At 31.0% G+C, this 20898-nt stretch overlaps 1 protein-coding gene across 1 annotated transcript; it reads left to right on the forward strand.

Moving 5' to 3' along the window:
* Positions 1-13: 13 nt before the first annotated feature.
* LOC134719593 (ataxin-7-like) lies at positions 14-19653 on the forward strand. The gene is made up of 12 exons (XM_063582588.1): positions 14-162; positions 315-383; positions 1482-1586; positions 4097-5350; positions 5775-5854; positions 6481-6776; positions 7550-7688; positions 8047-8180; positions 9908-10766; positions 11287-11347; positions 12574-16660; positions 17327-19653. The coding sequence occupies exons 1-11, from the start codon at positions 75-77 to the stop codon at positions 12921-12923; spliced, it is 3435 nt and encodes a 1144-aa protein (XP_063438658.1). The 5' UTR covers positions 14-74; the 3' UTR covers positions 12924-16660; positions 17327-19653.
* Positions 19654-20898: the final 1245 nt, after the last annotated feature.

Below are 20898 nucleotides of genomic sequence, written 5' to 3' on the forward strand. Positions count from 1 at the left end.
AGTTTCCCGATCTTTGACGTCACAAAACATCGGTGATAGTCGGACTGGCAGAAAGCAACAAGAAAAACTGCAAAATGGCGACCCTGGACAGTAGTCCATCGCATTTTGCGGGTCAACCATGGTCCGAATGGGCCAATACTGTGCCTTCCCCACCATATAGTGGTGAGAATAGAACATCATCGTTTGGATGATCCATGTATTGTCCAAAAGCTATTACAAATTTCTAAATGTTCAAAACTTTTCCATAACCAGTGTCATTTTTACTTTCAAAATTTCCCTGACAAATGTCAAAATTAATTCTTATATATTTTCAGATTCAGGTGGTGAAAGCTCTGAATCTAAATCTACTGACGACAGTGATAGTATGAAACTGAATGTTGAAGGTAATAGCATTGTTAACAAAAGATAAGTTAAACTTACTTTATACACATTGATTGGAACGTGAAGTTTGACATGGAAGATTCGAATATAAATCTTTTACATGAAGTTAGTTCAATACCATTTTTTTTTTAAAAGAGAATAACAAACAAAAAATATATCCAAGCTTGTTTTAAATGTTCACTTCACATTGGATACAAACTAGCATAAGATAATTAATCAACATGACAAAATGGTTTTGACTCTTTATTTTTGGAGCCTGTTCTGTGTTCATGACCATGTTATCCTTATTGTTACTTAATAAGATATTCACCATTGATTTCTATACCTTTGGCTCTGCAATGCCATGTAGATGTTGAGCTTACTAGACCTTTCAAAAGCTAAAGCAGCAATTTCTGGTAATCAAACATCACACATACCTCATTGTGTCATTTATTAATACGGCAAGAACAATGGATCTAGTATACAGAATTAATTTAATAAGAAAAGAACACAACCAAATTTATTCACTTTTAAATCAATGGACTCTTTTTTCTTTTTTTGGTTTGTTTCATTATCAGCATAATTTCAGAAAACTAACCTGTTTAATCTAAACTGGTCTCCAATTTAAATATATATCTGCAAATTCATTTTTATTGTCAATCTTTTGCTTTATTATTATCCTTTAAATATCTCATTAAGTTAACAGTGATTATTATTGTAGTTGACTTACAATTCAAAACTCTTTATTTCCTGATATAAAATTTGGTAAGACATTAGAATGTTTTAGGGTTGATGTCTAAAATATGGTTGGTAACGAGGAAGAAAAAGATATTTTATTTTGAAAATTTGTCTTGTGGATCATTTACTGAAAATTAATAACCAGTTGAGACTATTTTTTATTTTTTGTAGTTATTGTACAAAGTTATATATAGAAATTTGTATAATTCATTTTATTTGCACAGAGTGCATTGTTTGGTTAATGTACTATCTTGTTCTTTTTCATTCTAACAGAAATCTCATTGTTTGGTTAATGGAGTATGTAAACTGCTAAACTATTTTTATCCTGTCCAGTGCTTTGTATAAAGTTATAAAGTAACATTATTTTGTTTTCTTTTTTACAGATAGTGCATTGTTTGGAGTGTGTCCTTCTCAAGATGAGTTTTTTCTTGTCCAGTGCGAGAAGTGTAATAAAGTATTAAAGCCACAAGCGCTTAACATACATCTACGTAAGTAAAGATCACCATCATGTCAGTTGGTTATTCAAAGTTGATTGACTGGTTAACCTTTGAGCCTTTCAAGACCAATATCACAATACATGTCATTTAGATACTGTAAATTCAGAAATTATTGCCAGGTTTTTATTATTGCGAATAATGCGACTGAGTTGTAAAAGCAATAATTAAAACTCACATTTTGTAATGTCTTAACTGATTTTTCTCAAAATTGTAAAAATTAAAATCGCATTCAAGTGTAAAATGACAAAATCGCAATAATAAATGCACGCAATAATTTCTGAATTTACAGTAATTCAAAGCATCAAGCAAAATAACCAGTAAATCACGAATAAATCTTTGTGATTTCCAAATTTAGAGAGTTCAGGCATTAACTTGACATGCTTATTCACCTTAACCAGAGCATGTAGATAAAAAAAAAAACATAAAACATTGTGGTCAAAATCTTAATTCAACTTACATGTATGTACAAAATGCATAAACATTTTAAACAAAAATCTGCAGATCGGTTTGTTTTCAATGCCTGATATAAAATTCTCAGTATGCAAGTTATAGAAACTGTTCCTTTGTAACAATTCAGAAACTATCTTAATTCTTATAAAGCTATATATTTAAGAAGGAAGCAGACCTGAAATTTTCTTCATTTGTATACAGATTCCTTTTGTTCCAAATGCTCTGTCTGTCATATGTCCATTGCCCTTGGCATTATTTTTTTATGCCCCCTTTATGGGCATAATGTTTTTTTGGTCTGTTGTTTTGTTTGTTGGTCTGTCCCGCTTCAGGATAAAGTTTTTGGTCAAGGTGGTTTTTGATAAATTTAAAACTTAGTACACATGTTCCCTATGAGACTACAAACTTTTTAATTTTATTGTCAAATTGGAGATTTGAAACCAATTTCATGGTCCACTGAAAATAGAAAATGATAGTGCAGGTGGGGCATCCATGTTCTATGGACACATTCATGTTAATGTCTGGTAAGGTTTGTTTGAACTTGAACTCCTTGGTAAAAGTGGTTGATTAACAAGTACAAATGAAGTACATGTACTTTATTCAGTGATTAAAAGACCAATTCACTAGTTATGAATTTGAAGCACATATGCCATTGGTCTATGATGCCAATAAACCAATATGAAAATTCTGTCAGAAAATACATTGGCTCATTACAGATGTTACCTGGCAACTCTAGGTTTGACTAAGAATTTTTCAACTGAAAAAAGTGTTAAGGATATGAAAAGAAGATGTGGTATGATTGCCAATGAGACCAATATCCACAAAAGACCAAAATGACACAGATATTAACAACTATAGGTCACCGTACCGCCTTCAACAATGAGCAAAGCCCATAAGTATAGTCAGCTATAAAAGGCCCTGATAAGGCAATGTAAAATAATTCAAACGAGAAACTAACGGCCTGTAATGTAAAAAAATGAATGAAAAACAAATATGAAAGGATGTATGTAATGAAAAAAAATACAAAATTTAGTACTAGACTTCAAGAGGGTTCATATTGTAAATCAAGAATTGTTCATTCCTATAAACTTTGATATTGAAAGCCAGAAGATTTGAATTTTTATGCAACTGTCATAGCAGAGGGGGCATTACAATGTAAGTTTTACCCTTGTCGTCTGTATGTTCGTTGGAACATCCCAAAATGAGTTTTCATTCTCTACCTTTAGTTTGCCTCAACCAAATGTTATGAAACTTACACACAATGGTTATTACCACAAAACACAGATAAAGCTTGAAAATTTGGTAGCGTCACTGTCACCATTCAAGAGTTATGCCCCTTTACAAATGGAAATTTGCTGGAATTTTTCGTTTCTGTTCTTTAACTTTATTGTCTCAACCAAATGTTATGAATTTTTTACACAATGCTTATTAGCACAAAACACAGATCAATTTTGTTGGGGTCACTTTAAATTTCAACAATTCTAGAGTAAGGCCTTCAAATCGAAAAAAATGCTGAATTTTTAGTTTTCCTTCTCTAATTTTAGTTTGCCTCAATCAAATCTTCTAAAACTTATACACACTGCCTATTAACTCAAAAATACAGATCAAGGTCAAATTTGGGTAGTGTCACATACATGTCATGAGTTATGTCCCTTTTAGTTTATAACGTTTAATGCTGGTGGGGGCATAATTTCGCTTTTGAACACATTCCCCATTTTATTCTACTTTTAAATGGTAATTTATTCTCTTTACGAACCCATCAAAGGCCAGCACCGCAAAATTTGTATGGTTTGTACCTTGTACTTGTTTTTACTTTTTCCTTAAAGTGCTTTTCTATATATTACAGTTTTTTAGTGTATTCAAATGCTAGATCTGCAAAATATGTTCCACTAACTATAACTTAGAATTTACTTCCTTTGTACAGTGCATTAATAGGCACATTAATTATAATGGGCCTTGGCAAGTTTGCAAATTTCTTTTGTTTACAATGTGATGCTTGATGCATCTGTTTTAACATTTAGTAATGATTTTAAGTGTTATATTTAATTTTTCAGGAAACAGACATTGTGAATCAAGTGCAATGCCAGGACTGACAAAAGCAAAGACTTTACAACCAAATTGCTCACTAAAGGCTTCACCAGCAAAGTCTGGGTCAGTGAAAAAAGGATTGTCTGTTCCAACCAAAGCCAGTATGAAAGAAATACCTCCATCTATAAGTAATGCAAGGAAATTGGGAGCGGAACTTAATGCAAGACTCAAAGGACCAGAAAAGAGCAAACGCAATCATACAATGCCAGTAGTAAAAGTAGAAAGAATGAATGTGAACAAAATGGATGTTAAGAAAGTGACACCATCTCAGGTGGCTAAAGCTGTATCACCATTAACTAATGGGGATTCAGTTAGTGAACAAAAAATGAGAAAAACACCAACTCCACCTCCTCTCAAAGCAGAGTTATCTGTTAAAATCAAGTCTGAAAATCTAAATCCCCCACTATTAACTGCAATAACGACTGTCACAACGAAAACAAAAACTGTGCCTCCAAATTTCAAGTCAACTTTCACTTCAAGACCAATATCTCCTCCTAAGTCAACTACACATGTATTGTTCTTAACGAATACGACTCCCTCTGTTTCTATAGCAACACCTACATTGACAACGGCCACAACCACCTGTGTTACGACTACCATGACAACTACTCATATGGCACCTCAAGTGTCAGCGACAATCAATTTCAGTAATATGAGCTTTGCTAAGCCATGTAAAACTGATCTTGATATAAAGAATCTTCAGAACTTGGAGGCAGATGATGATGATCATGACTATGAAAGAGAACTGGTCAAAGATTTAGATCTAAATCCAGTGAAAATAGAAGATCGAAGTTCTGATGAGGGATATTCATCTAGTCTTTATAGTGTTAGTGATACTTGCTTGAAAAACAATTTTCAGAGGGCTGCCCTTTTGAAGGGACAGAACTTGTCTAGCTTAAGTGATACAAAATTACCTAGTATTAGTACTACAAATGTTGGCAATAGGACTAAAATGCCTGTTGAAAACTCAAGTTTGAAAAGTCACTTATTAAGTGATAGAAAGCCGATCAACATGAACAGTCACAGTGTTACTAGTCTTAATAGTTTTAGTAATACAAGTCTTAATAGTTATAGTAGTACAAGTTTAAACAGTTATAGTGGTCATAGTTTAAACAGTAGTGCTACTATCAGTAATACCAGTATTGGAAGTACAAGTGGCAGCAGCAAGAAAAAGTACCCACGGTCAACTATCAAGTCTGATAAATGTATACCATGTAAAGGTACATAGTCATATGATTTGTTATCTGTTGTTATGGGGATACTCATGTCCATCATGTTTGTGTATCAAGTAAAAAAAAAAAAAAAATACAAATAGAAAAAAAACAGGGTATCCATCAATGACACGCTCAGAAAAAAAACCTAAAAAACCAAAGGAACACACTGTTCTTACATTTGATAGCTATAATTTTGCTAATACAAACAAGTAGAAACACCCAAAACAATTAATTTGTAATTTATATTTGAATTTACCATCTTGCTTGAAATTACCATATTTATTCAAAAATGTTACTTGCAAAGATCCTTATATTTACATAACTTGTTCTAAAGTTTCCAAAGCATCTTGTTTAGTGATTTGAAAGTTAGGCTCAGTCCAGTTGAATAACATAAACATATTTATGAAAGTTTATTTGTTTATTTTTGTAGATCGAGAATATGATCCCAATAAACACTGTGGTGTGAATGGAGAAGATAGTAAACCCTGTACAAGGTCACTCACTTGCAAGGTACATAACTCATGATATTTGACAGGTCTGAAAACATGGCTTGCTTTTCAAAACCAAGTAATAAACTTGAATAGTTTTCATGCTGAAATTTAAGGTTCCTATTGAATGAATTCCACAGAAAAGGCAGCTGCTATATTTTTTTCAATGAGACAGTTCACCTTCCAAGAATTGAAATACCCTGACAAAAACACCAACAGATTCCCACAATAGGTTTATTTTTAAACAATACATGAGCAGTTATGTTAGTTGTAATAAAAAAAATGAAGACAATGGGGAAGATGTATTGAACATTATTCCAGATAAAATCTGCATTCATTTACATTATTTAATTTAATTTCACACCTTAGGTATCCCTAAAAAAATTGTTTGCAAACGATTATTTAGATTACCTTATTAAAAGGTAAAAAACAAACAAACACAGACACTCAATATCTGAGTTCAGGCTTCATATAGATATGATAATTGAACTCTGTTTATACATGTTAAAAATTCATACTTAAAAAATGCATGTAATAGTATTTTTTAGCAAGAAGCATGTATTAGCAAAATGTGAATGATACATGCTTCATTTTGTATAAAATAAAAAAAAACAGCATTTAATTCTATATTGACACTTTTGCTTTCAGACTCATGCTATTTCTAAGAGAAGACAAGTAGCTGGAAGAAGAAAACCTTTTGATGACTTACTAAAGGAGCATAGAGCTGCTAAAGAGCTGTTGCTGAAACAGAAAGAAGAAATGAAACAAGCTGCTGCTTTAGGTCTGCCTGTACCAACAGCAATGCAAGCTGGAACCCCAACAGTCCCAGATTTACCCATTAAACACAATCAGATTAAGGTAGAAAAGGAAAATACTTCTGGTCACATGGACTCACATATTGCCATTTTCAAGCCAGTTAAACCAAACAGTCTACATTCTCATAGGTAAGTAGTATTATGGTCCTTCAATAACCTATTAAGATCTGGTACTTTTTGTGAGTTTGCTTTTATACATTATTTTGATAACAAAAATACCACTTACAAAAAGAAGATTTGGTATGATTGCCAATGAGACAATTCTTCACATGGCACCAAATGACATAGAAATTAACAGCTATAGGTCACCATATGGCCTTCAACAATGAGCACAGCCCATGTCACATAGTCAGCTATTAAAGGCATGAAATCACAAATGTAGAACAATTCAAACAAGATAACTAGTTTAATTCCTTTCTTATTTCAAAAGAAATTTTGAAGATAATTTTACAGTACCATAATGTTTGTTTCCCTTTTGATGAAATTATCTTTCTGCCTTGTACATGTTTTATAATGGTTTCAATCTTTTCATGTGAATTTTTTTTTCTTAATTTTTATTTCAAGATGACAATGCAAATCTGATCTTAAACTCATTCTTATGAAGAGAGGGAGTTTTACACTATTTCTCCTATCATATGGCTTTACAACAGTGTCATCTAACAATAAACTAATTACAATCTGAAAATGAAAATATGGTATGAAGGACATTATCTTCCTGGTTTATTGCCTCAGTGTCTCTTAATTGCTAAACAGTGTAATACCTGGCATTTCATATCTCCATTAGAGCATAACAGCTTGAAGACGGAACTGTTTTCTAAATACAATATATTAATAATATAATAGTTACTGTAAAACTAAGGTTATTAATACAGGTTAATGCAGGATGTACAATTCATTTTCAGATCAAGTTTGTCTAGTTTACATTCATTTTCCACTCCCAGTCCACGAGATGATTTGAAACCTCCAGATTTCCCTGACAGAGTAGAGGAAGATGATGCTCAGGAGAGTATGTATCTACCCTATCATCCAAGACCTGCTGCTGTGAGTATACAATACCATTGTTAAGTTATAAAGAGTTTTACACAATTGTCTTTTCAACACAGAAGGAATTTTATTTTTCATCTTCCACATATAAGCTTAGGTTTAGTATTCAATGAATAATGATGAATTTGCATACTGTAAATACACAATAATAAGAACTTACATTCATATATCTGTATGCTGATTCTCCTGTCAAACATCGCAATAATTAATCTTGCTTTTTTGTCCATTTAAAAAAAAATCGAAATAATAAATGCATGCAATAATTTCTAAAATTTACTGTAATTACATTCCAGTGCTTAAAGCCAAACGATACATTCTTCATCAACTTCTTTCAATATGTTCTATTTATGTTTAGATGTGTACATTTGGTGCTAGATCTCATAGTAATAATGGAGGGAAAAGGTGTTACTCATTCAGTAGAAGGACAGACATGTTCCGTGTTGCATTCCTTAGTGCTCTGGAGAAACATCTCAATCCTCCTCCTTCCAAGTAAGTAACAAACATAGCACACAATAATGATTCAATGTCCTTGATTTGAATATATTTACTAGCCCTAATGTTATGAAACTTATACACAATACATATTTCCACAAAATACAGATCAAGTTTTAATTTTGGGGTGCTACTTTTATTGTTCTAGATTTTGCCCCTTTACAGATGGTAAATTGCTGAATTTTTTATTTTCATTCTCTAACTTGAGTTTGCCTGAACCAAATGTTGTGAAACCTTTAAACAATTATTATTACCACCAAACTCGGATCAAGTACAAAATTGGGTAGCCTCTTTATTACTGTTTTTTCAGTTATGTCCCTTTATAACTCTATATGATAGACAAGCAGGGGTATCATCTGTGTCCCATGAACCCATTCACCTGTTATTTTTTAATCTAATGAGTAAAGTTAAAGAAACAATGATCTTAGCTTGCAGAGTCAACTTTAAAACAGATATTAAAAAATAAAAAGAGAATTATTCAAAAGTTATTTTTAATCCATTATTTTTATACGCTCGTCAAAATTTTGACGGGACGTATTATGGTATACACATGTCCGGTGTCAGTCCGTCTGTCTGTCTGTCTGTCCGTCTGTCCGGCGTAAACATGTCGCACCGTAACTTTAGAACGACTTATCCAAATTTCATGAAACTTAATATAGTTGTTTCTTATGATGGTCAAATGATCTGTATACTTTTTGGTGAACATTAGATTTAAACTTTTTGATTTACGGCACTTTGTAACTAAAACAGGGGTGTGGTTTTTTTCACATGTCACACTGTATCTCAAAAACGATTCTTGATTAAAGCTTAAAACTTTAAACACTTCTTAGTTATATTAATCTTAATATCTGTATACTTTTTGGTGATGATTCAAAATTTCATTTTTGAGTTATTGAGTATTTTGTAAAAAAGGGGGAGTTTTTTTTACATGTTGCGCCATATCTCAAAATCGATTTATGATTATTGCTACAAACTTATCACATGTCTTTGTTATATTAATCTTAAGATCTGTATACTTTTTGGTGATGATTCAAAATTTCATTATTGAGTGATTGAGTATTTTGTAAAAAAGGTGGAGGTTTTTTTTTACATGTTGTGTCGTATCTCTATAACAATTTATGATTATTGCTTAAAACTTTACACACTTCTTTGATATATTGATCTAAAGATCTGTATACTTTTTGGTGATGATTCAAAATTTTTTATTTTTGAGTTATTGAGTATTTTGTTAAACAGGGGAGGTTTTTTTTTACATGTTGCGCTGTATCTCAAAAATAATTTAGGATTATTGCTTAAAACTTTACACACTTCTTTGTTATTTTAATCTAAAGATCTTTATACTTTTTGGTTTTGATTCAAAATTTTATTGATATTTAGTTTTTTGTAAAAAAAAACCAGGGTGGGGTTTTTCCCTCCATGTCTAAAAAACTATATATGGTTATTGCTTAAAACTTTCTCAGAAACTATTTATGATTATTGCATATAACTTCCACATAAGACGTCGCGCGTATCATGCGCTCATGGCGCAGCTGTTTATTTTTTCATTTTGTAGACCTGATAAATGTTTCCAGTACTAAACAGTCAAAATATGAAAGGAATTTATTAAAAATTTGCTACATGAACAAAATATTTATGCTCATCATTAGCAATGTATAATTTTAATTATAGGAGATTTATAGGAAATGTTTGTATTTTGTCTAACAGTTAAATAATTTATGTTACAGGAAAAGATGTGTTGAATCAAATCTACCAAAGGATACTCAGGGTTCTATGAATGCCAAGGATCCTTATGATTTTCAAACAACATTACCTATTGATGCTTCTGGGTTCCCACAAGTGCAGCATTTTAATACAGTATTAAATACTACAGACAATTCTAGTGCTAAACACAAGTCACGGTCATCCAGTGGAAGTAAACATAATAAACAGAAGGATAACTCTGGTTCAAGAAGCCCTGGACATGCAACTAATAGTGCTATTATAAATGCCATTGGAAATAGTGCCAAACGTAAACGCAGCAGCAGTGGGATATTAACTTCTGCAGCATCACTACCAAACAGTGTTCAATCTGTATCCTCTAATTCAACGATGCACACAGTTAGTGCTCCCACTTTTATGGGGAATATCACTATCAATAGTCAGACAAACACCCCATTAATTGCAATACCCAATGTGAATCTTTCAAGTACAACTCTAAGTCATTTGAACAATTCCAAACAACCAAAGAACAATCAGTTGTTTAAGGATATCGGACTTGTCCTCACAGGATTAGACGGATCAATAGTGAATGGTCAATATCTTAATCTCACTGCCGCCCCGCAGACTATTGACGATAAAATGTTGCAACAACACAACATTGTCAATAAAAACAAGATTATGAACCTTGAGCAATTCAAAAATTTGCAAAAGAGTAATTTAATACCAGTGACTCAGTTCTTTGTAGATGGTGGTGGTGTTCCAGGATCAACAGTTCTGGCCCCAGTTACATTTGCACCTATGTCGAACAGTTCAGTAGTTTCTATAGCAAGCAATGTCTCACAACCTCAGACCACACCAATGTTAGCTTCACATACACTGAAACCGGTAAGTATTCTTCTAAGTAGCTAACATTCTTGGCTTTTTTTTTTAAATGTAACAAAATACATGTATGTAAAAGATCAAATTCATACTTTGGATTTACAAATTTTATTTAAGGAATGACTAATATTTTTTCTGTCTATGAAGAAATAACATAAGAAATTTGGTGCACACTGGATAACTGAATAAGATTAAAGAACCCACAGTATGGAACTAGCAGGATTTCTTCAGCAATAATTGTTTGTAACACATCAGTTGTTGTAACAGCTTTAAAGTTACCCTGTCAAAATATGTAACAGATTTGATCCAATCAATAATTTGGAATAAACATTTGTAATACAAGTTTTAGTTCTGTGTAATAATATAACTAAGATCATGAAGAATATATATAAGAAATTGTAAATTTAAAAGATATAAATAATACTGGTAAAGAAATACATTGGTGCTGAGTGATATATAGTCACACATTGTCTTTCTTTTTCAAACCTGATTGAATGAACTAAACAAGAGATGAATTTTATTTCAGGGAGCTGTTAGCAATCATGTAACATTAACATCGGTCCCAAATGGTGTTTTATCATCTACAGGTAAGCAACATTGACTCCTAAACTCCTTTCCTGTTAAAAATGTGTTATGCTTGATTAAAAAAATTTGCCAGCTTACTCTGGTTTTCAATGACAAGCTTGGAATTGTTTGAATTATTAATACTGGATAGTGTAGGATGCTACATAACCATATTTACAGTATATACATGTACTCCACATCAGAGCATATTTTTACCTTTTAAATTTTTTTTTTAAAACAGCTGAAAATATCTAGGTTTTGTAACCATTTTAAAATCCCCCCCCCCCCCCCCAAAAAAAAAGTTGGAAACTGTTTTTAGACATGATAGAGAATATGTATTCAAAATTCATTGGTGAAGAAAGGCTGAAGACATGAAAGAGAATATTCTAAATTCATATGTTGAAGAAATGCAGAATCAAAGAATCAAAAGAGCTGAAATAAATACTATGACTACAGAGAACTATTGCTAAAGAACTTGAATAGCATATATCATGTATTTGTCAAATTTTTATACCCCTGCTTTGAAAAAAGAGGGTATACTGTTTTACCTCTGTCTGTCCTTTCATCCATCCATCCATCCATTTGTCAGTCAGACCGTCCCATGAATATTTTTTGTCGCATTTTTCTCAGGAACTACAATTCAAGGATTTCTGAAATTTGGTTTCAGGGTTTATATAAGTCAGCTATACTGTGTGATGCATTTTCAGATTCATCACTCGACAACTTCCTGTTTACTGAACACTTGTATGATTTTACACATGATTGTCAAGTTGAAGATTTTCGTCCCATTTTTCTCAGGAACTATTATAGTACAAGGATTTCTGAAATTTGGTTTCAGGGTTTATATAGGTCAGCTATATCGTGTGATGCGTTTTCAGATTAATCACTACACAACTTCCTGTTTACTGAACACTTGCAAATTCATACACTATAAATATTATCCATTACGACGGGGGTATCATCAGTGAGCAGTAGCTCACATTTTCACTTGTTTTTATCTTTTTGTATGTTTGATACAAGATAATGATTTTAAAAAACCCTTTTACACAATGTTAACTTTATATGAAAAATTTAACTAAATAAGTTATCATACAACTTTAGTGTGCATACTTGGGTTAAGAATTTGGGAAATGTACCAATGTGTAATCTGAAAAGTTAATCTGACATATATACATATAAAAAGGCTTATTGTTTGAAATCTACTTTTCTTTGCTTTTAGTAATAACATTTGATTGTTTTCTAATTTCAGACAAATCCAACCCACGACCACAAGGTGTGGTGCATCATAAACCCAAGTCAATCCACCCTCAGCATGGCATTCTCACTAATGCTGTCATAGCCTCATCAAACAGTCAGCAGGTCTGTGGGGGACAGATCTTCACCACACAGCTTGCTCTTAAGCCATTAAATATTGCCAAGTCTGGTGCTACAGGGGAACTGTCCATGCAGCCAGTGTCCTTGACATTCCCACTGACCGGCCTACGTGTACCGGGTCAGCAGCATTCGACACAGACATTTTACATTACTAGTACCAACGATTCCCAGCAACATGACAACATCCAACAACATCAAGTGTCTAACTCTCCATCATTGTCATAACAAATGAATTTGTATTACTTATTTATTTATTGCACATATCTTGGGAGGGTTGGAATAAGACATTAATAGACGTGGGAAACTCTGTATGACAACATGCTCAATGACATGACATCATATTATTTGTGATAATTTTCAATATTGATCTAATATTTAGATTTGTCTTGAACAAGGTGTAAAATGTACAGAAACTGTATTTTTGTGTTTTGTGTTTGCATTGTACATGTGTATAGTACACATTCTATTAATGTCATATCAACTTCATTTATATAATTTAAGAAAAAATATAAATCAGTGAATTTATGGAAAGTTATATAAAATCCTTTACATATTTAAACCACATAAACTTAGCTTGTGCCATGTGACTAAATTGCAATCTATAAATTAATTATAATGAAAACAAGATATACTCTTTCTCTCTTGCCAAACTAAAACTCATTTTTAGAGTGCATGTTATTGATGTTAGGATGCATATTGCTCTGGCTGTCTTTTGTATTATTGTATTTTATGCAAAATCAACAGCATGTATAAGGATGACTTAAGTATAATCTGTCTCATTCTATGACAGACGCATTTTCATTTAGCAAGAAATTAGAGTTTTAAATACACATTTCATTATTCATAGCTCATGTGTTCAAAACTTTCCTTCTTTTGGTTTCTACAAGATTATAGTTGAGTGGAAGTAGGAATAACTCCCATCCAAATTTCATATATAAAATAACTCATTTGACAGACTATTTCAAGGGTGATATAACTTGGACTATTTTTTAGAATTTAACCGGAATTTAATGGGTTTTGAAAATTTGATGAAGAGAGTGAGAAAATAGATTTAACTTCACAGTTCTTGAAACAATTTTTTTTTTTAAGTTACTTGGTGAAGTATAGAGCTTAATTGTGAAAAGTGTTTTTTGCTTAATTAGGATAAATATGTTCTTATTTTCTTGCAATGGCATTGTCATACATATTTATATAAAGTCGTAATTATTAAATTATTAACTGTGATATTTTTCGACCTAATGAAATGTGCTGTACTTATTTGTCATTTATATCTGTCTAAGAAAATTGATATGTATTAAGGCTGTTTCATTAAAATGAATATATGGGAGAAGTTGGCTGGGAGAAGATTTTTTTAGCAACATATTTCTGGGTCATCTTTGTTATATGTCCAGTTGATGTATGCAAATTATTTAAAGAAAGATATGAGGATACTTCATAATTTTGGATATCTCTCATTACAATCCTACTTTCATTTTAATTGAATAGCTCTTGTTCTACTTATAACCAAGCATTCCCATAAGCATATGATAAGTTGTGTTAAAGACGAAGTATTTGCACATTCTAAAAATTTGTATTAAATAAATATATTTGAGTTTGGATTTTTATATTAAAAACAGGAACTTAGATGGTATTTAACTTTGATAAATCTGAAATATTATAATTTAGAATTTGAAAGAATTATCATTGTGTTGAAAAGATGTAACATGTGTATCTGCTATATATAGAAATTGTATACTTGTATTGTTTAAAGGAGATTATTTGAACAAGAATGTGCCATTTAGAATCTTTCCAAATCCCCAGAATTAATATTAACCAACAAAAAAAAGTAAAATCACAGTTATAATTTTTCAAGAGCAAACACAATTTCTCTTGAGTTTGTTTATATTTTAGCTGAACCAATTCATTACAAAACAAATGAATATCCAATACGTGTAAACTAGACCCAATCCACTCACACAAACATCAATAGATTCTTAAAAAATGCATGTAATTGTTTTTGCTTAAAACAAGGAAAATAAGGATACTGAAGGGGAGGGTGTATATAATTTTAGGTTGTTCTTTGATAAGGTTGTAAAAAGTCAGTAACATGTATATATCTTACTGATGAAAATGCCTTTAATGTTGACTGGCAATCATTTTATTTATCTCCTCCAAACAAAATCTCTAAAAGATTAAAAAGTTTGAATTATCTTGCACATATTTGAATTTCATTAACTATTTACAAAATTATCCTTAAAAAGATAGTAATGATATTAGTTCACAAACTTTATAAATCATTTATACATATTTTTGATGGATGATATTTGTATGAATGCAATTCACGAAGTTTTCATTCTGACACAGAATTGTTAAAAAATATTTCCACCCACTTGTAACATAAACATATTGAATCTCATTGAAGTGATCTCTTGACTTTGGACATAATTTTATACCATCCACTTTTACATAAAAAAAAATACCATTTACTAGTGTCAGCAAATAATTGTGCTGCCAACATTTACATTAAATTTTTCAAAAATGATAGAAATGCAACATTGTGGATTTTATTATTCATATTCACATAAATTTACAATACTGTCTAAGTTCTCAAGTTTGTCTTACCATTTTTGTAGCAATTAAGATAATTTTGAGCTTTTAAATTTCCTACTTCAGACTTTGACATGTAAGGGTTAATTGTTGTCCTCAAAACTTCAATCAACCAAGATTAACTAAACAGAGTTAGAAATGCTGGTATTAGACCTTGACTTTTCAACACGATGAAGTGTGAAACATACATGTGCATACCAAAGACATTTATCTAGTCAGTTTTGATCACTGTTGAACTTTTATAATCATCATTTTAAAGTCTTTCAGTAAAATCTGAAAACTTTTATCAAAAAGTCAAAATTTGGTAGGAGAACATTTATTAAAAAAAACATTATATAAAACAGAGGTTAGGTGATAGAAATTAATTTTAAATTCATGTCTACAATTTGATAACTTGTGGATTATACAACTTGTTAAATACAGTCAATTCATTGGTATTTCCAATATGATCAGATGGACAGATATTATTTGAGATATCAATACTAAATATACGTGAAATTTATCAAGTATGACAGGGATTTTACTTTGAGATTATGCAAATATTGAGATACCGTTTGGAGATAATGAAAGCCGACTTTTTTATTAGCCTATGTTTAATGCTTTATTATCCTTATTATATTAGATGTCAGCATACAAAACAAATCATTAAATTTATATACAGCAGGGTTATAGTTTAAACACAAAACCCAACACTTATCTCTGACCACATTATCTCTGGTAGAAGGGCGAAAGAAAATAAAACAATTAGTGTACTTAAATGTTATAATTAACAGACAGGGATCCCTAATGTTGATATTATGAATGTTACTGGTATTTATTGTCAATTATTATGGTACAGTGTAGTAGAAAAATAATAAACAGCATTGTGCATGCTAACAGTTTAATAAAAATGAATGCAAATCGAGTCCTGTTCTGACAGGCAGTGGCTAAAATCTACCTCGGTGATAAAAAATTGTAATAGTCACTAAAAAAAAGAAGTTCTGTGATATATTATGAGTAGGCTGCATGTTACTTAGGCCTTAGCCTTCACAAGATGCTGTTGATATTTTTTTGTTAAGCTTATAATATATTTGTACATATAAATTATTAAAATTGCCAATTCATATGTTAAGTTCAACTTTAGTGTATAAAGAAAAACGTAATATTAAAGGAAGATTTATATATGATATAAACTGGATTTGTAAAGTATGCAGTCGTAAACATTTTTGTATATTTATTATTGTATTTTATTCTTCCTTCTTCATTAATTTCATATCAGAGGGACCAATACTGCTTTGACCTACTCGGAACTGTTAATTTAAATTTTTATATACTTCCAATTCAAATAGCAAAACTTAATTCTAGCAACACCGAATTTGTGTTTTGATGTCAGTAAGGTAGCACTCCACAGTTAGAAAATAAAATTAAAAATGAGCTCCAAAATGTTTTATCATCTCCTATTCCTGGATTTCTAATACATTAACCTAACTGTTTGTGTTGTACATGTACATATGTATGTAATCAGTATCCTCCATAGATTCAATTTTCTAAAGTTAAAAGGGTGAAAATTAATTCCTTTTATGTGTATCCATGGCAACATTCAGCTTTTATTTACCATAAATATTGCAAAACGGGGGGTGAACATGTCATATATCCCCCCCAAAATTTGGATCAAACTAGAATTTCAATGCCTTTGAGTGATACCTTTTTAGAAACTGTTTCCTTAAATCTTCCTAATGATCAAATAAAAAATGGGTGTCTTTCGCCTCATTTTTTCGTAAAATCCAATCACAAAGTTCGTGCGATAAAAAGTTGGAAAAAAACATTACAATAATTGCCTGACCAATGTATGGTATGGACATGCAAATACGGACTGTCATACAGAAAACAGCCTATATTACATACATTACATAACCTTGATGTTCATATAAACCCAATACAAAGGCTATTTTAATACTCAGCTATCTAAAAATGAATTTTATTGCACACTAGCTCTCATATTAAAAAAATCCACAGGGGCCAAAATGCGAAACTACACACCTAACTGTGGAGTGCTACCTAAGGCAGAAGGCATATCACAGGAATGACAGACAAACACACATGTTAAAATAGATTACACATATACATGTATGTAATAATTAACAAAACAAAATTCTTGTTTTTGGTTTTTTTTTTTACCGATATTAATAAAGGGAGGGCTCTCTTGTTTATTGTGTTATATACAATACAGGAACTTGATATTTTTAATAGACATACTTATATTTCCTAACTGTCAACAATTTACAAATGTTTGTATGTTAGATTTTGTATTATTTGCAGAAAGTTATATGTAAATTGTATTTGTTCTTAATATATTTATTTATTGCTTTGAATATTTACATGTAAAGCAGATTTGTTATTTTGAGGATTTGTCTGTTTTCAAATGTGCAGTTTAAACTTGGAAAAAAGAAATGTCTTCCAATAATGTTTATTGGCAACTTCTGTAACTTTGGAAAAAGGTATAATGTCATATTTTGCACAATCCTAGAAACATGATATTTTCCATCCATTCTATAGCTTTTTTTCTTTTCTTATACTGTTCATATCAGATGTCATTCACTGCACTAAAATGACAACAGATAGAGATTGTCGTAAATTAAAAAGTTGGAGTTGGAGATTTTGAATATTTGCATGATGTTCATTATATTTAATTCTAAATGGTATACTGCCTAGAAGCAAGAACTTGTTTTTCAAAAGATAAGTAAGACTCCTTTACAAAGCTGAGGTTCTTGTTTTGCTTCACTGAAATGAAGCTTTACAAATTCTCTGTACTACTGAAAATGGTTGAGTTCAGATGATATATGTTTAATATTTTTAAACACTAGGCTTAAATTTGATAAAACCTTTAATTTTTAGGCTTGGTGTTTGTTTTTTTCGTCTAAAATTGATGCTTTTTGGTGTTGCTTCATTCCATTTTAAAGCTGATTTCCATTATGAGGAAAAGCTGTCTTTTTTAAAATTCTTACTATCATTTATTGAACACAACTCTTCTCAGATGCTGTTATGTTATTTAAGAAAAAAGTTATGATTTAATTCATATATTGTAAGTTGTAAAGAATAAGAGAGTAAGGGAGTAATTACATTTTCATAGCATGCATGAGGCTCTTCAAGGGAAATGTGCTAAATGCTTTATAATAGAGTACTTCGTTCCTTATATACATATTTTTGAATGAATGCAAGTGTAGTTTTTAAAGTTTGAGAAATATATCACACACTATGCAAGAATCTGTTTCACAAATGATTTTAGACAAGTTGCAGGCAACATTATTTTTTTTCTAAATGATAAGAAAACAAAAATGTTCCTTTTGCACTGCATCAGGTGTGATCACCCTTAAACATGTTGTCACAGTTTATAATCCAGAGAAAGACCATTTAGCTTTTGTCATAATTGACTAGCAGCTTTCAAATATATGAACAAATAAACATAAAATATACCAGTTAGGAATCCTATAAATCAACATCTAATTAAAAATTTAATATTATTGTCTCTTTTGAGCATGTACTTATAGAAGTTCAATGTACCCCGTAGTTTATCTGACAACTGTGCTCAAAATTTCAGCACAAACGTCTTTCAATAACTTGTCTCATAAGAAGTTGAAAAACATTCTTGATTGATTCATTCCTTGTCACAACTTTCATTCCTTTTTCACATTTTTATACAAATTTTATAGCCTGTTCATTGTTTAGGGGAAAGGAAAAATAAGTATACTTGTATATTCCTTCCCAAATCGAAATAAGTTGGATTGTGCAGATAAAGATAAACAGTGTTTTGTAAAATCCTCGAAAAAAAAACCTTTATTCAAGTTTTGGTATTGGCACATCTTACAGATACTTATTATAACTTGATCCTCTTGCTTCCGGTGCAGATTATATCATAATGTTTGATTTGATCAATGATTGGTTAATTTGGCATAGGGGTGAGTGGCTTTATAAGGCAAGAGCCTAATGTTCATGATACATAGGTCCCATAATAGATGTAGAAAACAGACAATCCAAATGTTCAAAACTGAGTTCAAGTTCAAAATCCAAAATGAAATCACACTATTTTGTTTGAGAGAACATGTTTGTGATAAACACATTACTCATTTGGTAGATAGAAAAGTATGCATGTCATGTCATGTTAATAAATAGAACATTTTGTCATTATTGTAAAGTTAATTTAACATTTTTTTGTCATAACTGTATAGTTAATTTAATATTTTTTTGTCATAACTGTATAGTTAATTGAAGATTTTTGTACTTAAGAGATGTGTAAATATCAATTGTTTATTATGTACATTGATTGTTATATAAGATTTATATACACTGTTTAAGTGATACAATAAACCGGCTAACGTTGGTGAATAACTTATTGGGGGTTTTGTCATTTCTTTATAACAAAACTACTAAAGGAGACTCCCAAAGACAGAGACCCTTAATTCAAATGGTCTAGATTGCTGGGTGTTCAAACAGCTAAAAAGAACCATTTATGGAGTGAATGGATTTTTAATGATCAACAGTCTATACAGGTATTATTTGCCTGGTAAATCTATCATAGCAGAGAAGCCTTCATGGTGTCAAGGTCAGGGGTCACTTAACATTATAACTTTATCTTGAGAATACTTGCATAGCTTACATAACTGGTATAGTTCATGCATGGCAGAGCCAGCATAGATACAACAAAAACAATGATAATTGTACAAGGATATTAGATGTGAATGCCAATTAGATCAAGTCTATTTTTAACAGGGTTGTAAATGCTCAACTCATACGTTATCTTGGACAGTGGTGTTACAACTGTCAAAAACAGTTAAAAAGGGTCTTGACTTATCAGTTGGGTAATGAGGACAAAAAAACAAGAGAATTACTATTCCTATCCTATGCTTCTTGAGGTGTTAAAACCAAAAGGAAGCATTATATCCAGCCACAAAGTCAATTATTAACATAGTACAGGAAAAATAAATAACGGTTATAACAAGTTAGCTTTCAATTTTAAGATAAAGATAAGATAAAGATATTTTATTTCCTAATCATAGGGCTCATAACAAGCATTTAATCACAAAGTAAAAATAAAAAGCCTTTCTCTCCCACTTGCATACACTCACACATACAACTATCGTTCTGATTAAGGATGATTGATTTAACAGTACAACATGTAAATGAAAAAAATAGAATACATATAAAAATACCAATACAAATGTATTTTTTTATGAGGAGAGTCAGTTGCCTACAGTGTATATATATGGAACGAAGAATAACTCTTACTGCCCAGAAAAGAACAATTCAAGTATATAATGTTACAATGAACTGGTGAAGACTATAAATAAGTTTTATAAGTTTCAGTTAAGCAAATATTTAGTTTCTCAATGTGTAAAATGAGGATAGCAATTCACATAATTTAGAGTTAAAATGAAGGCTATCGTTTGACATAAACCAAATCAGCAGATTACTATCAGATATTTGGGATAGATATGGGTATTTTTCAAAGAGTTCATCCAGAAAGGTTTTTCTTTCCTTATTATAAAGGGTACATTTAAATAAAAAATGTTCTTCGTCTTCAACCGAGTTCATTGAACAAAACTGGCATGTTCTCTCTAATCTTGGCAGTGTAATATTT

This window comes from Mytilus trossulus, chromosome 1 (assembly GCF_036588685.1).
Source record: "Mytilus trossulus isolate FHL-02 chromosome 1, PNRI_Mtr1.1.1.hap1, whole genome shotgun sequence".
NCBI classification, from domain to species: Eukaryota; Metazoa; Mollusca; class Bivalvia; order Mytilida; family Mytilidae; genus Mytilus; species Mytilus trossulus.